At 52.9% G+C, this 17389-nt stretch overlaps 5 protein-coding genes across 5 annotated transcripts; 1 reads left to right on the top strand and 4 right to left on the bottom strand.

The window, feature by feature from the left end:
* Nucleotides 1-68: 68 nt before the first annotated feature.
* On the bottom strand, nt 69-2650 carry CDEST_14676 (Putative BRCT domain, DNA-directed DNA polymerase X, DNA polymerase beta-like protein). The gene is made up of 3 exons (XM_062930832.1): nt 1613-2650; nt 1375-1554; nt 69-1323 (listed from the first exon to the last, which is right to left on the bottom strand). Exons 1-3 carry the CDS (start codon nt 2553-2555, stop codon nt 551-553), a joined length of 1896 nt encoding a protein of 631 aa, XP_062786883.1. The 5' UTR covers nt 2556-2650; the 3' UTR covers nt 69-550.
* Nucleotides 2651-2868: 218 nt separating this feature from the next.
* On the bottom strand, nt 2869-4736 carry CDEST_14677 (Putative transcription initiation factor IIE subunit alpha, TFIIEalpha/SarR/Rpc3 HTH). The gene is made up of 3 exons (XM_062930833.1): nt 4283-4736; nt 4135-4230; nt 2869-4075 (listed from the first exon to the last, which is right to left on the bottom strand). Exons 1-3 carry the CDS (start codon nt 4387-4389, stop codon nt 3049-3051), a joined length of 1230 nt encoding a protein of 409 aa, XP_062786884.1. The 5' UTR covers nt 4390-4736; the 3' UTR covers nt 2869-3048.
* Nucleotides 4737-5045: 309 nt separating this feature from the next.
* Nucleotides 5046-9729, bottom strand: CDEST_14678 (Putative structural maintenance of chromosomes protein). The gene is made up of 5 exons (XM_062930834.1): nt 9352-9729; nt 9188-9281; nt 6167-9128; nt 5434-6111; nt 5046-5380 (listed from the first exon to the last, which is right to left on the bottom strand). Exons 1-5 carry the CDS (start codon nt 9380-9382, stop codon nt 5363-5365), a joined length of 3783 nt encoding a protein of 1260 aa, XP_062786885.1. The 5' UTR covers nt 9383-9729; the 3' UTR covers nt 5046-5362.
* A 317-nt stretch (nt 9730-10046) lies between these two features.
* Nucleotides 10047-13114, top strand: CDEST_14679 (Putative glycerophosphocholine acyltransferase 1). Its single transcript, XM_062930835.1, has 2 exons — nt 10047-11073; nt 11186-13114. The coding sequence occupies exon 2, from the start codon at nt 11251-11253 to the stop codon at nt 12925-12927; it is 1677 nt and encodes a 558-aa protein (XP_062786886.1). The 5' UTR covers nt 10047-11073; nt 11186-11250; the 3' UTR covers nt 12928-13114.
* An 18-nt stretch (nt 13115-13132) lies between these two features.
* Nucleotides 13133-16378, bottom strand: CDEST_14680 (Putative WD40/YVTN repeat-like-containing domain superfamily). Its single transcript, XM_062930836.1, has 3 exons — nt 15348-16378; nt 15164-15291; nt 13133-15107 (listed from the first exon to the last, which is right to left on the bottom strand). Exons 1-3 carry the CDS (start codon nt 15686-15688, stop codon nt 13741-13743), a joined length of 1836 nt encoding a protein of 611 aa, XP_062786887.1. The 5' UTR covers nt 15689-16378; the 3' UTR covers nt 13133-13740.
* Nucleotides 16379-17389: the final 1011 nt, after the last annotated feature.

The raw sequence follows: 17389 nt of genomic DNA on the forward strand, positions 1-17389 counted from the left end.
GATTTCTCCCCTCGTATAAAATTTATAGAGATGGATGCCACCACGGAACATTCTGCCGACGGGTCTAAACATGCACAACACGGACAAGCCCCAAGACATTCCCGACGGGAGCGGACGCCGGCCACATTCAAGTCCCGATTGTCAATGATGGTCTTTTGGCCTATGACCAATCGCCATCCCCGAAAGAGCTCGGCGCATTGCGTTTCCAATGTCCGGACTGCGGACTTTCGAGGCGGACTTTTGGCCAGTCTGATTAATTGAATGTTGGGTGGACAACTTGTCCACAAAAAAATTCCATCACTAAGATGCAATCGACGTCGAGGTCTGCCTGCTGGTTCAACCACAAAACGATGGCAGAGTTAGAACCCGCTCCCGATGCCAGATTAACCTTACGTCGTCTTTACTCTCAAGCCGCGAAAGGTGGTTGAGCGCGCTTCGGGGCGTCTGGAGCGCTTTCCTCCCAATGAAAAGCTGGCGGGATCCAGCACGCCATTTTAACTTCCGCTTCACCACAAGATCTGCCACAGGGGGGGGGGGGGTATCCTCCTCTTCACCCGGTGCACCTGTCTTCTGGACGGACCCATTCGAGGTCAAGACCCTCGAATACTCTCTTCTCGGCAGTCAGCATGTCGGGAGCTTTCCCGAGCTTCCCGCCTTCCAGGTCGATCCAGCTACCATCAACTCGGCTTCGGATACCGCTGCTATCGAACTTGAAGCTCTTCTGCTTCTTGCAGTAACGACGCAGGTCTCGTTGAAACGTTGTATCTCCGCTCCAGCCTAGGACTGCACATCCAACCGTCTTCCAGGGGCTGATGATGATGTCCACCCGCCGGTGCGGCTTCTCTTTCGTTTCTTTTGGATACCCCTTGTGGCTCTCGATCTCGAGCTCCTGCCACACCACAAGTGCCTTGTCAAGAGTGTCGAAACCGCTCCCTCTTGACTCGTTGCCCTTCCAACTGACGGGCCGCTGGCCACGCTCACTGTTGTGATTACTCAGCGTGAGCGTGTGTGTGATATGTCGGCTCTTCTCCAAGCTCACGACCAACTTGTCGACGAAGTGCATCGTAGCAGACTCATCCCGGTGGCTGATCACTACGTCGACATCCCCACTACCCTGTTTACCACGCCGGTAACCACCGACAATGACTAGCTCAAACCCCGGATTGATGTTGCGGGCATGTACCAGAATGGCGTCAGCAATAGATTCAACTTCGGTTCGCGGTATTTTAAGCTTGAACTCGTCATAATACTTGACACCAATTTGCTGAACTCGGCCCAAGGTGTGCCAGCCATGTTCAACGACATCGTCAAGGTCTCGCCATCCTGCACATTATCCGTCAGTGAACTGTCGCTATCGTTTGGGCGGCAACAAACCTCTGTTATAGAAATCTCGAGCCGTGATGTCGCCAACTCCCCAGATATCGTAAAATGTTTTTATCACTGACAGCCTGGGATCGGCTTGGGCCTCATCTACTTCACAAAGCCTGCCAGATTCTTTCCACTCATGCCACAGCTCGGCAATCTTAACGCCACAGCCAGGGAGTCTTGCTACCTCTATGTGAAATCAACATTGCCGATCTTACCACCTTCGACGCAAAAAGCGTTTGCTTACCTTGTGGCGTGCCAATCGCATAAGGGTATGCTGATAGGGTGGCTATGGATGTTGAGTAGGCCCTCACCCCTATTTGATCGCCCACCATTTTTCGATTAAGCCGTATCTTCTTCAACTCGTCAACAAAGATGCCATTTGGAGGATCAACAGGGGTCGGTCTTTGACAGGCAAACGTTAATCCGAGGAACGATGGGATCGGCGGCAGCTTAAGCACCGAATCGTGCTCCGAGGTCGTCTGCCTAAGCAGCGAAGGCGTTGTTTGATGCATGTCCGCAGGATATTTTCTCCTCCTCTCTTCAAGATAGGCGCTGTTTCGTGTTTGCCAGAGGTCGTCGGTCGCAGCGCGAGATAATATGCCATTTCCCTTGGTCGTGGTAGGCGTCTCGGACGTACCCTTCTTGCGGCCTTCATAAAGAAGATAGTTGCGAAGCGGAAGAATCTCGCCTTGCGCAAGAGAGTCCGTGAGCCATGCAAGCTTTACGACTTTGACAGTATTGGTGTTGTCAGACTTGTTCGCAAGAGCCTTTATGGTCTGCATTGGAACTGGTCCGTACTTTTCTCCATCTTCACTGTACAAGGTTGACTCGCTGCCACTACCAGACAGTGCCCTCTTGCGCTTCCGAGGAGTTGCGGATGGCGACTCAGAGATTCTAGTCGCATCGATGGGATCGGTCAGCACTTTTGCGCGTCTAAGTTCGAAAAGTGCCCTTTCTCGCTGGGAGATTTTCCCAATGACGATGTTGGCTTCTTGTATGTTATATGTCAAGCTTGGGATCTTTCCTTCGAGGTCGTGTAGCTCGTCTGGGTTCAAGTGAGTGGGAAGAAGATAGACAGGCGGAAGTTCAAGAGCCATCCTGGCCACCGCAGTCATATGGGATGTCGCGCATATCGTAGTGATTGATGAACGCGGCAAGCCACCAGAGCGGTTCTCTGCGGGTTTCATATTTGGGAGAATTGTTCGGTACGAATATTGAGGTGGGCAAAAGAAGCAAGCGGCGGGTCCTAGACAACATCATTTGCCAATCGCCCTAGATGTAGGTATGTAACGGATATCTACCTAGGTAGGTACCTACTGAGTAATAGGTAGGTGCCTAGGTGCTATTGGTGCCCTGCATGGCGCTGACATCATTATTGCGATTCAAAGCACTTAGCACAGAATGACAAAGTACTACCTGAATGCACGTTGATTTGCTCACCAGACCCCTACTATGTAACTTGAGATTAACCAAACTGCCTGATCAGCATTAGTGGGAAGTCGGTCCGTAACCTGAAATATCTATGTGTGGTTAATTCACAACTCTCAAAAACTCGTGGACAAGGCTGGACTAAGCATTTGACTCTTGCTGGATCTCAGTTGTTGTATTCTGCCTCCCTGACCACGTACACCTCAGGTCCTGTGAGGGGAAGGATGTACATTCCGACAAATATCATTGCTCCTAGACGTCCTCGAATTCCATGTCTTCGTCGCTCTCGCCATCATCTCCATCCGCGGGTGCTTCTACCTTGACCTTCTTGACTACTCTTTCTTCCGAGTCAGGTGATGGCTCCGTCTTGATAAGCGGAGCTGGGGTCGCGATACTTGGCGTCACATCCTCAAAAGCATCCTCCTCTTCATCTTCATCGTCGTCGTCCTCTTCTTCCTCCATCGCCCTTGCCGCTTCGGCCTCCTGCTCAGCCTTGAGGCGAGCGAAGTAATCGTCCAGCTCTGCGTGTTCTGGGTTGTCTGCTGATTTGATCACGGTGTCCTTGTCATCCGTTTCTTCTATCTTGGCGGCAGCCGTCGGACCTGCCTGGGCCGAGAAAGACTCGCCAGTGACGGTACTGTTCGACATCCACGATGGAAGCGCATTCTGCTGTGCGACCTTCTCTTTGCGCGCCTTCTCCGCTGCCTTTTCTGCCTCTGATGGTCCGTCTGATGTGGAGATGCTGACAGACATTGACTTGGGTCCGACGTTATCGAGGCCCTTGACTGATGTGGGTTGCAAGGATGAAACGGGTATGGTTGTAACGGATTGGTAGCTCGCATCGCGGACGACGGGCAGGGCTTTGCTGATTGCAATGTCGAACGTATTGTCAGGTACAACCATCTCGTCGATCCGTGGCAGAAGTTCGGTGATGAACTTGAATTGGTTGTTAAGTCGTGTTGATTGCTCGTGGCCGGTCGAGTTGCGCTCAAGATCGTGGGTGAGCGGAGCGCCGCACCGGTGACAAACGAAGCCCTCGGGGCCAACATTATCGAGCACCTCCATCTGCGTCCATTCCGATTTGCAGCGCCCACAGAAGTATTCTTTGCGCTCGCTCGCTGGCACTGTGGTGCCCTGTATCTGCTTGTCGACGGTGTACACACGCCACTTGATGGCATCGATGGTCTGACGGTAGTCGATGTAGTAGTATGTTCGGTTGACGGGACGAGGTTTCGCTTCGGGATTCTTGGGGTCTTCGCGATATTCCAATCTTGTGTATCTGCACGGTGCCTGAAGTCAGCGTTGGGTATGATCTGCGGAGGGTAGGTCCAAGCTAACACTGCGAGAAAGCGATCTTCCCTGAGCTTTCCGCATGCTTTATGGAGATCCTTTGTATTCGTCGCCATCAGGTAAGCCAAGTCATCGTCACGAAGCCTACCGAAGATTAGCAACGCTGTGCAACGCCCAGAATGGGACACGAACGCACGCAGAGTGAATGATCAAAGCGTCGATGATTAGAATGTGGCGCGTTTCGTAGAAGGCGCGCATGACAGACTTGACTAGAGTTTTTGCGAGATCCAACGGCTGCGCCATTGCGCCGTCTTCCTCGTCAATGCTGTTGAATATGTGTAGAGTCTTGATGTACGACGTTGGGTAAGATGAGGTGACGTGAGGTGAGGACGAAGTCAATGTGGAGGGCGATTGTTGGCTAGTTCAAAAAGTGAAGGTCATGGCAGGTCTGACGTGGAGACGGCAACTTGCGGTTACGCATGCCACCTGTGGGAAACCAGAGCTCTATTTCCGACACGCAAACGTTTAGTTGATCTACGGATCAGGGGCCTCCACACATGGGTTCAATCATTGCTTTGCGAAATCGTAGCTACAACTTGGGAGAAGAAGAAAAGGGATACGCACCGGCGCTTGGTCTGAGGCTGATAGGACCCAGCTGCAGGGACAGACAGCTAGCTAGCATGTCGACGGGCATCGACGCACTGCGGTGGCGCCGATGGGGGAAGGCGCAAGGGTCTTAGAGAGGGTACGTACTCTATACTGTATCCAGCTGGCCGCTGCCGCAACCACCACCTTCACGGTTCATCATGCAACCCATGCCTAACCTCAGCTACTACCGCTTTGGCAGCAACATCAAGTGGCAACATATAGCATTGTATCTTGAGCATTATGTCGGCTCAGAATTCACATAGAACGACATCCGGATCCAAGTGCAGATCAGGGATGAGAGACAGACGGTGTAAGGTTTGAGTAGAAGAATCGTCAATAAATATGAGTTCAAGAATCCACTAGCTGCATTGCATTCCAAACTCCACTCGCAGCCTTGCCGGAACACGGCGAGACCGCAACGCTGCGCTTGAGCCATCTTGGGAAAGCCGATATACCACCCGATGTGAAGCAAGTCCCGACGCATCGCACCCCCTTCACCGAAGTCATGACTACCAAAACGACCACGACGTTTCGTGACTCGTCTCTCTATCCCCGCCCTTTCACCCAGCAAAGCCGAGTCTGCATTATCTCTTACATACGCCCACCTGATTGTCCTCGTCTTCTTGCATTACGCATACTTCCGGAGCTACGCCATTGTCAGTATCCATAATTAAGCATACGTCATCGAAACCAGCTTACATCGAGGGTGAGTGCTCTGGAACTATTGACTTCTTGGTCGCGGTACACCCCGACCAAACTCTCACTGTCTTGAAACAAGCCAGTTTTGAGACTGATGACGATGAACTGCATACCAGGGCCAGCATGCTCACGAATGTACTTCTTGATCTTGTCGACATTGGCATTGTCCAATGCAGCGTCGACCTCGTCCAGCACAAAGAACGGGCTAGGCTGGTAGCTGTGGATGGCGAACAGTAGAGCCAGCGCAGCCATCGTCTTCTCACCTCCGGAAAGGTGCTCCATGTCCCTGAATCGCTTCAGGGGTGGCATGGCGTGATATTTTATACCCGAAAGATAGGGAGTGTCCGTATCCTCCTCGATGTCGAGATACGCTTGGCCGCCCAGGGGATAGGCTTCCGATCGCGTAAGATCCTTGTAAACATGCGAAATCTGTTCCTGGATGTGCGTGAAGGCCTTGTTGAATAGCTCATACCGCTGAGCCTTAACGTTGTTGAACGCATCGCGGGCCGCCTTAAGAGCCGCTCTGGAGTCCTCGAATTCCTTTTCCGTGTTCTTCAACCTCGACTCAACGCTCTCCAGTCTCTCGATCGCCCTCATGTTGGGGTTGAGCTTCTCGAGTTCCGAGGTCAGTGATGCAATCTTGTCCTGCAACTTCTCCTCGACACTGGCATCGTTGGACTGTATGGCAAGTCAGTAGCTATTTGCCGAGGCACATTTCTGAGTGCACACGTACGTTTTTCATCTCTTCATCCAGACCCTCGTAATCAACCTCGATCCCGTAATTCTCAAGAGCAGCGGTCATCATCTCCTCGTCGTCCACTTCCTCGTCAACATCCATGGCGTCGGCGTCTTGCCGCAGCATGTTGTCCTCGTTCGGCAGGTTGTCAAGCGAGCCCTCGAGTAAGGGAATCTGAATCTGGTCAAGCTTGCATCGCCTAAGCAATGCGAACTTGCCCGCACTGTTCTTCTGCACCACAGTCTCCAGGGCATTTATCTCCTTTTGCCTGGCATCAATCTCCTTGCTACGTTTGTGGACCTCAGCCTTAGCCTGGGAAACCTTGTGGTTTTTCTCCGCCAATTTGCCGCGGTACTCCTCAAGCGTCTCGCTGAGCGCGTCCAGTTCGTCAGAGACTTCGTGCGTGGCATCTTCGATGTCTGACTTCTCCTGCTGGTAGGTCTGCAAGTCGCGTTCGGCAGCTTTGAGAGCTTCCTGCAGCTTCCTGAGTCGTTTCTCTAGGTTGCTGTGCATGTCCCGTGCCAAGGTAAGTTGACTCTGGAATCGGGACTTCTGCACCTCGAACTTGGCACGCTCCTCGTCGGCCTCTCGTTGCATGTCTCTATGCTCTGTCTCGTACGCACGAACGTCGCTGAAGCCAAGCCTGCCGCAGAAGCCGGAAAAAACTTCATCTTCCACCTTCGCGATAGCGTCAGAGAACTCCTTGACAGTCCGCTTCGTTGCTTCGAGCTCCGCTGTCTTTTCTTCGTATTTGGGCACGAGCTCGTCAAGTTGTCTCTCCTCGTTATCTCTCTCTCTCTTCTTGCTGTCATAGTTCTTATTCAGGTGTGCCAATTCAGCCTTCGCGTTCGCCAGGCGAGGCTCAAGCCCGTGAATTTCGATCTGGAGAGATTCTTCGGCGGTGCTGCGACGACCAGACTTGGGAAGCTTCTCGATTTCCTCCTTGTACTTGGTCGCTAAATTCTTCAACGAATCCAAGTCGGTGCTCTCGAAACGCCGCTTTCCGCCCTTGGGCTCTGGACCACGGCCGCCAGTCATCATACCAGTTTTGTGGATGACTAGCCCATCCAAAGTGACTGTCTTCACAGGAATGCGCCTTTCATACGAGATGAGTTTTGCAACCTGCTCATTGTCGCACACGACTGAGCTCCCGCAAGCGTAAGCCATAGCGCGCTCGTACGCAGCATCGAAATCAATAGTGTCAATGGTGAGCCTGGCTCCCGAGATGCCTTTGATAGCCCCGTTTACAGCGTTGACTTTGATGTTGTCCAGAGGAATGAAGGTCATTGGCGGGAAGCGTTGGTCCTTAAGGTACTGGACACATTCGTGGCCCGTCTTTTCCGTATCAACAATAACTGACTCGTAGTCTCGGCCCAGAGCGATGCTGACAGCTTCGTCGTACTTCTTCTGCTTGGGCTTGCATAGGTCGCCGACTCTGCCCTTGACACCCGGGTAGAGCCGCTTCAGGTTGTTGACCATCTCCTTCATCCTAGCTTCTCGGTCGTTCTGTCGACGGCCATCGTCTGCCTCGCGCAGTTGCTTAGCCACGTTTTCAAGTTTTTCTTCCAACTCCGTTCGCCTTTGGCTGGTCCTTACACGCTCCGACTGGATTTGGTGGTATTGCTTCTTCTTGGTGTCGATCTCCTGAGACAATGCCTTAATGTTGCCTTCGGTTGACGCCTTCCGTTCACCGAGAGTCTCCAGCTCCCCTTCGTACTTCTCCAGAGCGGCTGAGAGGGTGTCGACCTTGCCTTTGAGCGTATTCACAGTGACCTCGTCGGTCTTCTGTTGGCGAATCAGATTGTCGAGTCTTGCTTGGTTGCCGGCGCACTTCTGTACAACCTGGGAGCGAAGAGTGTTGTACTCCTTGCGGTCGTCCTCGTTGAGCTCCTTACCGAGCTTCTTCATACGTTCCTTTAGCTGTGTCTCAAAATGCTTCTGGGCTTTCTCAGTGGTTTTGAGCCGACCCTCGTCCTCTTTGATCACCTCAGCCTGCTTGTCACGCTCTTTGCGGACAGGCTCCATTCGTGCGCGGCATTGCTCGATATTGCGTGTCTTTTCTTCGATCTTGGCGTCGATGGGAATAAGCTTGTGCTCAAGCTCGTCGAATTCCCGCTTCTTGGTATTGATGGCCTTTTCCACACCGTGAACCTCCTTGGCCGCTGCCTGCTGCTCCTTTTGGGCGGCCTCGAGCTTTCTTTTGAAGGACTCAACGTTGCGCTGAAACTCCTGCAGGTTCTGTTGGTGGTCATGAATTTGCTCAGTAGACTCATCCATGCCGCGCTGAAAGTGGTACAGTTTCCACAGGGCATTCTTGACGATAGCTTCGTCCCTCTCCTCCGTTTTTCTTTGGAAGTTGTCGGCTTCTTTCTTCTGTTCCTGATACTGCTTGATTTCAGAGTTGATACCACGCCTCCGGTGAAGCTGAAAGCTCTGGTTTTCGGCGGCTTGCTCGGCTTCGGTCTGTAATCTTTCGTATTCGGCCTTGTAGTCCAGACTTCCGGAGATTTGTTCGATCAACCTTGTGAGGTCTTGGGGTGATTGTGCAGCAATGGCTTCGACGTCTCCTTGGAATACGAGGAAGTTCCTAGCCTTGATCAGGATGTTTTCCGACTCGAGCGCTTCATTGTACTGCTGAGCGGTTACAACGCGATCATTGATCCTATACTCGCTGGATCCCTGGTTTGTGATGGAGCGCTTCCACTTTTGCTCATCGCCCGCATCGTCTTCGTAGACAGCCATGACCCATGCGGTCTTGGGATCGCCCCGCGAAGCCTTTTGCGACAATTCATCTCCGTCACCGTTCCCATGGCCGTTCGACTGGCCATTTGGTTGAGCAGAACCGTCATCTTGGATCTTGGAGGTTTTGAGTACGCGACCGCGGTACACAAGGTCTTTTAAGTGGGCTGATCGGAGGTGTGACGACTTGATGCCAAGTACGAAGGAGATCGCGTCCATGCTGCCCAAAGCGAAACGTCAGTTGACAGGCGAATGCAAACGATTAAGCTAGAGACTTACGAGTTCGACTTGCCAGATCCATTGGGGCCGATAATAGAAGTGAAGTAGGAATCGCCGAACAAGAGAGTGTGGTGGCCCTTATACGACTTGAAGTCTACGTGGTAGAACCAGGGTCAGCGCGAAGGTAGTGAGGGGATGTAGCCAGGAAGTAGATTTGGACATACTGAAGAGCTCTAGGCGAATGAGCTTTCCCATTTTGTCAACCGGTTATCGCGCAGTACGCGACGACACTTGGGTCTAGATGCCGGCGGATGGTGTTCTTCAGGCGAGGATATTCGCAAACGCGAAGAGGTGGGCGCGCGAGAAAAACAAGGTTCAATTGTGCGAAGGCAGCACCGTGTCAATGGATGGGCGGCAGGTGCGTGTCGCAAATGCAGAGGCTATGCGGGAATTGTTAAGTCGGGTCTTGGGGTCTCAAGCAGACCTGGCGCATGGCGGAGAAGCACTTGGAAGGAAATCGGGTCTCGTATGGCGACAATGAGGTCGTGGTGGCTTGGAGTACTCGATCTCGAATTTCCCCACGCGCGTCTTGAGTGCTCCTGCTGCCTCTGGACGCGACGAGACACTGACTGGCCACACTACGGGCCCACGCCGAGGCTGACCCAGTCGCGCGAACAGAAGCTCAAACCACGTCAATGCGGGCTTGAGCTATCGTCACGTGACGACAAGGGGCGCTGGCTAAACCATCAGAGATATTGGCCCACCTGAGGACGAGTGTTGGGTAGGTAAATTGTGTTAAGCTGCCCCCTGGAGCAGGCTAACTAGTATCAGAGCTCCAGCATGTCACGTCCATCTAGGAGTGGAGGCAGTGTGTCCTTTTCAGGATTTAGTAAGCTCATTCTTCTCTATTTGTGATATCCCTTGTTGTGTCTACTTAAGTCTTATGAAAGTATCACGACGTCGCACCACGATGGCCAGAGAGGAGCGAGAAAGGAACTCAGTGGTAAGCATACCCGGTCGACTGTTTTCCTGTCCACCGCCCAACTGCTGCTCAACCAACCAGAGAGCCAGCCAACAGCACCTGCACAAATCACGGGCTGCAGTAGCTAGCTGTGTATGAACTATCAGCTGTTCAGGTGCTCTCTGGTACAGGTCACTAGGTAGGGAGGGGTGGGGCTCACTTTTCTTAATTGCTTCCCTGGTCTACATACCTAGGTAGTGTAGACGTGAGCGCCATGACTTATTGGAGCAGGCCAGAGACCATTGCCGCGAAATGTCTCTACTGGTCATCGACATTGAAAGAGCATTGTTTTATGTATATGTATGTATGTATTATACATGTGTATACATACGTATGTGCTTATATATCGTATTGGCGCAACCTCGAGCGGTATCGTCTGGTCCTGGCTGCGTGCATCTCCCCTGATAAGCTTTGACTGGCAGCGGAGCAGTCATGCTCTGTGACGTCTTTTTTCAGAGCGACCCCTGCCCGAAATGTGAGGTGCCGCCTGCCAGTCTCGCGACATGACCAGGAATCTGGGGCGGTCAGTCACCAACACGTGTAAATCATCACCAGCTCCTCAACGTGTTCCAGACCTCTTTTTGTTTCCTCCCACCTCACCACACCGCTCAACTATCCCCGCACCATCCACGCCCTCGCCAGGTTGCTGTTCAGGCTACGGTGTGCTTGAACACTACACATCGAACGACCTATTTTAGTGGCCCAGGCGCATCTTTCGGCCCTTCGTACCCGGATCGTCCCTCTCTAACCAACGACACCGTGAAGATCTTCCGGTAACCCTTAGGAGGCCGTCCACCGCCGTCTTTTCTTTACCAGTTCTTAGAAGAGCAACCAATCTTCCTCAGCTGGACGCTGTTCACAAGCCTTACCCTCGAGCGATCGCTCCAACTCCCTGCCTCGATCACAAGGGTTGCTTCTTCGAAAGGTACGCCATGTCACGGAACCCTCTGCTGCCTTCCGTTCTCACTCAGTCTCTATCTCCTAAGATGACCCGACAATTGCACAGACCAAGGCTAACCTCGCTCGTCGCTCTATAGATCACCAACAAGAAGCTACCACGACCGACACGTCGAGAGTCACTCAGTATTGAGCTCAGTCGGAGATGGCCGATTCAAGACCACACGATGTACCCAAAGCAAAGGGCGAAGATGCGCGTGCTGACAGCGATGCTGTCTTCACTTTCGATTCGACCAAGGCGCAGTCTGTCCTTAGCTCCTCCCCTCCAGACCAAGAAGTTCTTCAGACGCCAACTCTAGGCCCTGTCAACCCTGAAAGCCCCAAGCTGTCAAGGAATCCGTCGTTTTCTGGCAGCAGTTCCTACCAAGAAGACTGGGACGTGTTCCCGCCGCTGGACCGCATCTCTGTCCTTGACCTTCTCGACAACTTCGCCTTGCCTCAACAGCTCGAGAAGCTACAGAAGGGCATCTCTGCACAGACGCAAAAGGTTCGCAAGTCAAGAGATGCCTTCAAAAACAAGAGCCAGCATGCCCAGAAACGAGTGGTGGAGGAATGGCGCCGCCGCGTCCCCACCGCTGAGGAACAGCTCGAGAGGTACAGGAAGCGGATGCGCACCAGCGTGGACAGGCTTGGGAAGCAGTGGAATGACACCAGAGTGGTCACGTTGCGTGAGAAGGTATCATTTATCTTTGGCGTCATGAACATCTTTGTGAGCGGTCTTCTCATGGGAGGCTGGCCCCAGTATTTCCACCTGTGGTACACCGTCCAAGTCATGTACTTCATGCCCATCCGCTACTTCACCTACCACCGCCGCGGTTACCACTACTTCCTAGCGGATCTATGTTACTTCGTCAACCTACTCTTGGTTCTCAGCATCTGGATTTTCCCCAGCTCAAAGCGACTCTTCCTGGCTACCTACTGTCTCGCGTTTGGTAACAACGCCGTGGCCATCATTATGTGGAGAAACTCGCTCGTCTTCCACAGTTTCGACAAGGTCACCTCACTCTTCATCCACATCATGCCCTGCGCAACGCTTCATTGCATAGTCCATCTGTGGTCTGAGGAGCTTCAGGCCAGCCGCCTCCCCGCTATCTGGACAATTCAACACTCTCCGGCTGGTTCGCCCACAGCCTATGGAAATATCGTCTCTATGCTGGCCTGGAGCTCCATCCCTTATGCCATCTGGCAGCTATCATATTACTTCTTCATCACCGTTCGCAGACGCGACAAGATTGCTGCAGGGCGGCCAACATCATTCACGTGGCTGCGGAAGTCATACTCCAAGAGCTGGATCGGCAAGGTTGTTCTTTCGCTGCCGGACTCCCTGCAAGAGTCGGCCTTCATGTTGATTCAGTACTCTTATGCGGTGCTTACTATGCTTCCGTGTCCCATCTGGTTCATGAGCAGATACGCCTCGGCGGGCTTCCTCACAGTTGTCTTTACATGGAGTGTTTATAACGGAGCTACCTACTACATCGACGTCTTCGGAACACGCTTCCAGAAGGAACTCGAGGTTCTCAGGGCTGAGGTGAGGCAGTGGCAAAACACCCCTGAGATGGGCGGTCACTCGCCTCTGATGACGCCCAACCCTGAGGGGTCCGCTCCGAGTGAGCTTCTTCTGACAAGCATTAACGACCCAACGAACGACGTCAATCTCGAACATGACTTCAAGCACGAGAACGCAGTAGTAGTGGAGAGCAGTAAGGCGGGCGGTCTCTCGGACCGAATTCCGTTTTTGGGCGAAGAGCTTTCGACCCTAGCGGATACCACAGGCGTGGACGGGGGAGCGAGAGATGTCGCTAGAGAGAGGAAGGCAAGGTGAAGCTGAATCAGAATGGACAGGCCTTTCTCTTCTATGTTGGGGGTCACGTGTAGAGGAAAGGTTCGAGAGTTGAACCGTCGTAACGAATTTCTTTCCTCTTGATCTTTGGATGGTTCATAGCTATTGAGGACTTGGCACGGCTTATTTCCTTGTTGAGGATGTGTGGTATGTATAGGTATGTATATTGTATACCTACCGGCTTCTTTTCAACGATGCTCAAGTGTTATAGACGACTCTACATTAATACCATACCGATGATTGATGGCCTGGTGCTTGTCATTTCGAAGCAATCAGAGTCTTGTAACAAGAAAGCCTTGTTTTGTTCATTGCCGCTAGGTGTTAATGGGTGTAAATGGCGCGTTCCCCAAACAACACTCCAATGAATACTATTTGCGCTCAAGCCCAATGCTAAGAATGATGCGGGCATCTCTTCTCTGCTACGCAACCCGCTTCGAGTCGGCTCTCGTCACCTGAAAAGCCCCTTTTCCCTGTGTCGTTTTCTCCTCATGAGCCACCCGCTGAAGCCACAAAATAAGTCCTATAAATCACCCCGAAAAGGAAACAAAAGCCCAGAAACAACGTTGTCCTGCCTGTACCATCCCGACCTGTCGAAACGCCTTTTCCATGCATGCACCTGATGCAACCGGCAGCGTGGTATTTACGTTTCCTCTTCCCATCAACATTACCATGAAACAGAATTCGAGCGCTCGCTCTATCGCTTTCCTCCTGCCGCGTTACCGACAACCTCGAGCCAGAAAGAAAAGTAGGGGGTATCATGTCTTTTGCGGAGACTGGTGCTCCATCTTTGATGCTTTACCGAATGACGCCCCATTCCGATAGTCGGCTGCCGTCGCTGTCTTCTCTGGCTCCAGGTCGTCGTCCAAACACATTCCAGAATCGTAAAGTTTCGTCACCAGCGCCGGTTACGACTGTTCTGCCGTCTGGGCTCATCGCCAAGTATAGCACGCGATAGGTATGGCCTGTGAGGCTGACCACCTGTGTCATCGAAGGATACTTCCAAACGACGATTTGATTCTGGCTGTAACCATGCGTCGAAACGATTTCATTCGAGTTCTTGGACCAGGCAATGTTGCAGACCTGGCTGCCCGTATCGATCTCGTTGATGACAGACCCGCGGACTGTGTCGTGAAAAATGATTCTGCGGTCCGCCGTTCCACCGCCTGAAGCCAGCAGCCCACGTTGGTGGGGTGACCAGGCAATGGCCTTAACAGCAGCTGTGTGGTCCGAGAACTTCCAAAGCGGGGTCTCTGAGAGTTTGTCCCAGACCATGAGTTTGTTGTCGTTACCGCCGCTGGCCAGCTGGCCGTCTTCGCAGTTCCATTTCAGGCCACAAACCTCCTGCTTATGGCCGACGAGTTTCCTGAGCCACTGATCAGGAGCGCGAACGTCGCGATGGTATATCAGTCGGTCACGAGAACCGGACGTCAAGATATGGGTGTTCCAAGCCAAAGACCCCACTCTCGCCGTGTGGCCCGTCATCGTCCGTAGTCGTCTTGTCTTTTCAGCATCCCAGATCTGAACGAGCCCCTTTCCAGTCCCAATAGCAATGTGTGTTCCCTTCTGGATCCACGACACACTTGTTACTGTGTCATCCTCGAGCGTGCAAAGCTTGTTGACACGACTCGTTTGGGCATTCCACATGTACACACTGGACCCAAGGCCTACCCCCAGCACATTGGCACTACCCCAATCAACCAGGTTCAGATAGAAGTCATCCGCCAGATCGGGGGCATCGAGTACCTTGTAAGGTACCTTGCTGACCGCTCGGGGTTGCCGCCGCGGGCTCAGCAACAATTGTTGGCTGTTGAAGCGGACAGGAGAAAGGCTATATATCTCGGAGCGGGTGTCCAAATTGGGTCCATGACGACTTTGAGGCGTTCTTGACGGCGTTAGGTGGCCTGCGTTGCTGAGTTGTCGAGGTGACATATAAGAGAATAGGTTCTTGTGGGGCGTGGACGGTGTCAGGGAGGTTGGCAGAGAGTTGGCGGAAGCGTTATTCGGTGGCGTGCGAGACCTCGTGCTGTCCCGAATGTGGGCTGCGTGGGATGCGGTAGATAGAGAATGATCTGGAGACAGAGTCGGTGGCGTTGCCTGTGGTATTGAGCCCTCGAAGAGTTCGGCGCGGAGCAGGGTCGAGAATGTACGGTTTGCTTCCTCGGCTGGATATTATTTTGTCAGATGGATACTCGCATCAACCAGGATTGTTCTATCTCACTCCTTTGGAAATGAAGCTCGCCATGGGGGGTGCGCTTCTTTTGCTTAGATGGCGTCGCCGGAGAGCCATCTTCGTGGAGCAAGCTAAAACTAGCTTGAAGATCTTGGCCAGTCCGCGTGGGGATGAATCTAGCAGATTCATGTTAAAAAGAGTCCTTCAAACGAAATGATTGCTGCGAACACACCTGTCACCATTTATCCTCTGACGCTTTCGATGTGGACTGGCACCTGGGGTGCTTTCTCGTTGTGACCGGTGCTGCATTTCCCGGAGTAATGCACTGTCGACGGCACCGGCGTCAAAGTTATTGGCACGAACTGACTCGCTGGGTCTCCTGCTATGATGCATCTTGCGCTGGTTCGCGTTCTCCAGATGCTGGCGGTTCTCGAGGTGTCCTCGGTCGGAGGGGGGAGGAGGTGTTGCGAAGCGCGCGGGAGTCGCGGCTGCAGAGCAACTCGTTTCTGCTGCTGGTCTTTTGGTAGAAGCAGAGGCAGCGACGGCTTTCGACGAATCGACGGGAATCGTCATGGTCGCCTTGTGTATGTCGAGTTGGCAAGAAGAGTTGTGTTGGTTGCGCCGAAAGGCTGAAGTCCAGCAAAGACGGCTGGGAGAAGCGTCAAGGGGAGATGGCGGGGGGATAGCGAATCGAACAGCACCAGCAACTCTTCGGGCCCAAGACGTCGTTGCAGTTGTGGTATAGCCGACGATGGCTGTTGTAAAGTAATAACCTGGCAAGATATCTGGCGCAAGGGCGAGTTGCTCGAACGAGGCTTCGGTCGGTCGATGCGGTCAAACAAATCACCACCTTATCCCTGACGGTGGTGTTGATGTCGTTGTCGTTCGCATGCTTTTCCCACTGTTCGCAAGAGTTTGGGCGTCGTAAAAAAACAAAAAGCAAAATGGCTGAGAAGCAAGGCGCAATGTCGTTGAAAGAATGATAAGTTAGAGAAGGAGAAGAAGAAGACACAGATAACGCGAGAAAGATGTCGTTGTCGTCGTGCGGGCCGTCGGATGTCGAGTGTGTGCAGATTCAAGAGATAGTTAGGTAGTCTGTGAGCAGAGATGCAGTGCAGGCGGCGGGGATCGCAGGAAGGCGGCTAGAGTGGTGAGGTGTGGTGCGGTCCAACAGCCAAGCCAGCCAGTCTTCAGTGAGCAACCCAGCGTCGGTAGGTAGGTGGTTGTTGTTGTCCAGGGGCCAGTCAAGTGTGCAGTGGGAAGAGAGGAGGTTGGCGCTGGTGGAAGGTTGAGCCGGCAGAGTCGCGGCTAAGGGAGGGGGAGCACTAGCCTCCCTTGGATCTTAGCGTCGACGGCAGAGCAACAACACGCACGACGACGGTGGTCCCTCACGGCCGCTGTCCGGGGTCGCCTTCCAGGTTTAGTCCATTCGGACGCGTTGGGCGCGACGAGGTTGAGGAAAGGGCGTTTGGCGTCGGCGCGGCACCGCACCGCACCGGCGGGGTGAACAACAACATTGGCAGGCCAGGCAGGGCAGTCATGGCGAACAACAATAAACATCCCGTTGATGAGAGCCAAGACCGAACGCGGCGGGTAACTTGTTAGCAATATCTGTATTGTGTTTTTAACCCCCCCGTTTTTCGATGCTATCTTTTTGTTTTCTCCCCCATCCGCCCTTGGGGGTCGCGTCTTGGACTCCCTCCCTCCCTACTCAAGTAGGTACCTAGGTTGCAACAGCAGACGGTTAGTAAACCTTTTTATGCTGTGCTGCCTGGTGACAATACAAATGGTCATTGAATAACACCATGCTCCGACACCTCCCGGCGATGCGCAATCCATCCAAATGAAGTCTTAATAGCCACTTTACCAGATGGTGCAGAAGGTCTTCATGTACCCAGCTCTATTAACATAAGACATACAGCAACTGATGAATTACAGAGCAGCCTTCAATCACAGCCATATGCTGAGTCTCAAGGGGTGCCCGCAGTCCACAGTCCAAGCTGCCACAACGCCAAAATAGACATATGCAAGGTATGAATGGACTCGAGATGGATGATAGTCGCGCTGGAACAGCTGTTGTCCGACTCGTTGTGTGTTTTTGTGTATATTTCGCGCTTGTCAAGCGACGAAAATTCGCGTATTTGCCGTGTCCCGACTCGACTCGCGAAGCCGCGTTGAAATTCCAACTGACGTGTTTTCTGCCTCCCTGGAAGCGGAAGGGGATAAAGGGGGGCTGGGAAAGCACCATTGAGGGCGTTGTTTGTTTTTGTTACC

Source organism: Colletotrichum destructivum, chromosome 10 (genome assembly GCF_034447905.1).
Source record: "Colletotrichum destructivum chromosome 10, complete sequence".
NCBI classification, from domain to species: Eukaryota; Fungi; Ascomycota; class Sordariomycetes; order Glomerellales; family Glomerellaceae; genus Colletotrichum; species Colletotrichum destructivum.

What these genes read in the sequence shown, in the direction of transcription:
- CDEST_14676 (XM_062930832.1), bottom strand. Translation starts at nt 2,555, where the DNA reads ATGAAACCCGCAGAGAACCGCTCTGGTGGCTTGCCGCGTTCATCAATC. An exon ending in TGCGATTGGCACGCCACAAG is followed by an intron (nt 1,555 to 1,612) that starts GTAAGCAAACGC and finishes GATTTCACATAG; the next exon opens with AGGTAGCAAGACTCCCTGGC. An exon ending in TCGAGATTTCTATAACAGAG is followed by an intron (nt 1,324 to 1,374) that starts GTTTGTTGCCGC and finishes GATAATGTGCAG; the next exon opens with GATGGCGAGACCTTGACGAT.
- CDEST_14677 (XM_062930833.1), bottom strand. Translation starts at nt 4,389, where the DNA reads ATGGCGCAGCCGTTGGATCTCGCAAAAACTCTAGTCAAGTCTGTCATG. An exon ending in GCTTTGATCATTCACTCTGC is followed by an intron (nt 4,231 to 4,282) that starts GTGCGTTCGTGT and finishes AATCTTCGGTAG; the next exon opens with GCTTCGTGACGATGACTTGG. An exon ending in GAAGATCGCTTTCTCGCAGT is followed by an intron (nt 4,076 to 4,134) that starts GTTAGCTTGGAC and finishes GGCACCGTGCAG; the next exon opens with ATACACAAGATTGGAATATC.
- CDEST_14678 (XM_062930834.1), bottom strand. Translation starts at nt 9,382, where the DNA reads ATGGGAAAGCTCATTCGCCTAGAGCTCTTCA. An exon ending in GGATCTGGCAAGTCGAACTC is followed by an intron (nt 9,129 to 9,187) that starts GTAAGTCTCTAG and finishes CGCTTTGGGCAG; the next exon opens with CATGGACGCGATCTCCTTCG. An exon ending in TGGATGAAGAGATGAAAAAC is followed by an intron (nt 6,112 to 6,166) that starts GTACGTGTGCAC and finishes CTTGCCATACAG; the next exon opens with TCCAACGATGCCAGTGTCGA.
- CDEST_14679 (XM_062930835.1), top strand. Translation starts at nt 11,251, where the DNA reads ATGGCCGATTCAAGACCACACGATGTACCCAAAGCAAAGGGCGAAGAT.
- CDEST_14680 (XM_062930836.1), bottom strand. Translation starts at nt 15,688, where the DNA reads ATGACGATTCCCGTCGATTCGTCGAAAGCCGTCGCTGCCTCTGCTTCT. An exon ending in CAGAGGATAAATGGTGACAG is followed by an intron (nt 15,292 to 15,347) that starts GTGTGTTCGCAG and finishes TGAATCTGCTAG; the next exon opens with ATTCATCCCCACGCGGACTG. An exon ending in CGAGCTTCATTTCCAAAGGA is followed by an intron (nt 15,108 to 15,163) that starts GTGAGATAGAAC and finishes AATAATATCCAG; the next exon opens with CCGAGGAAGCAAACCGTACA.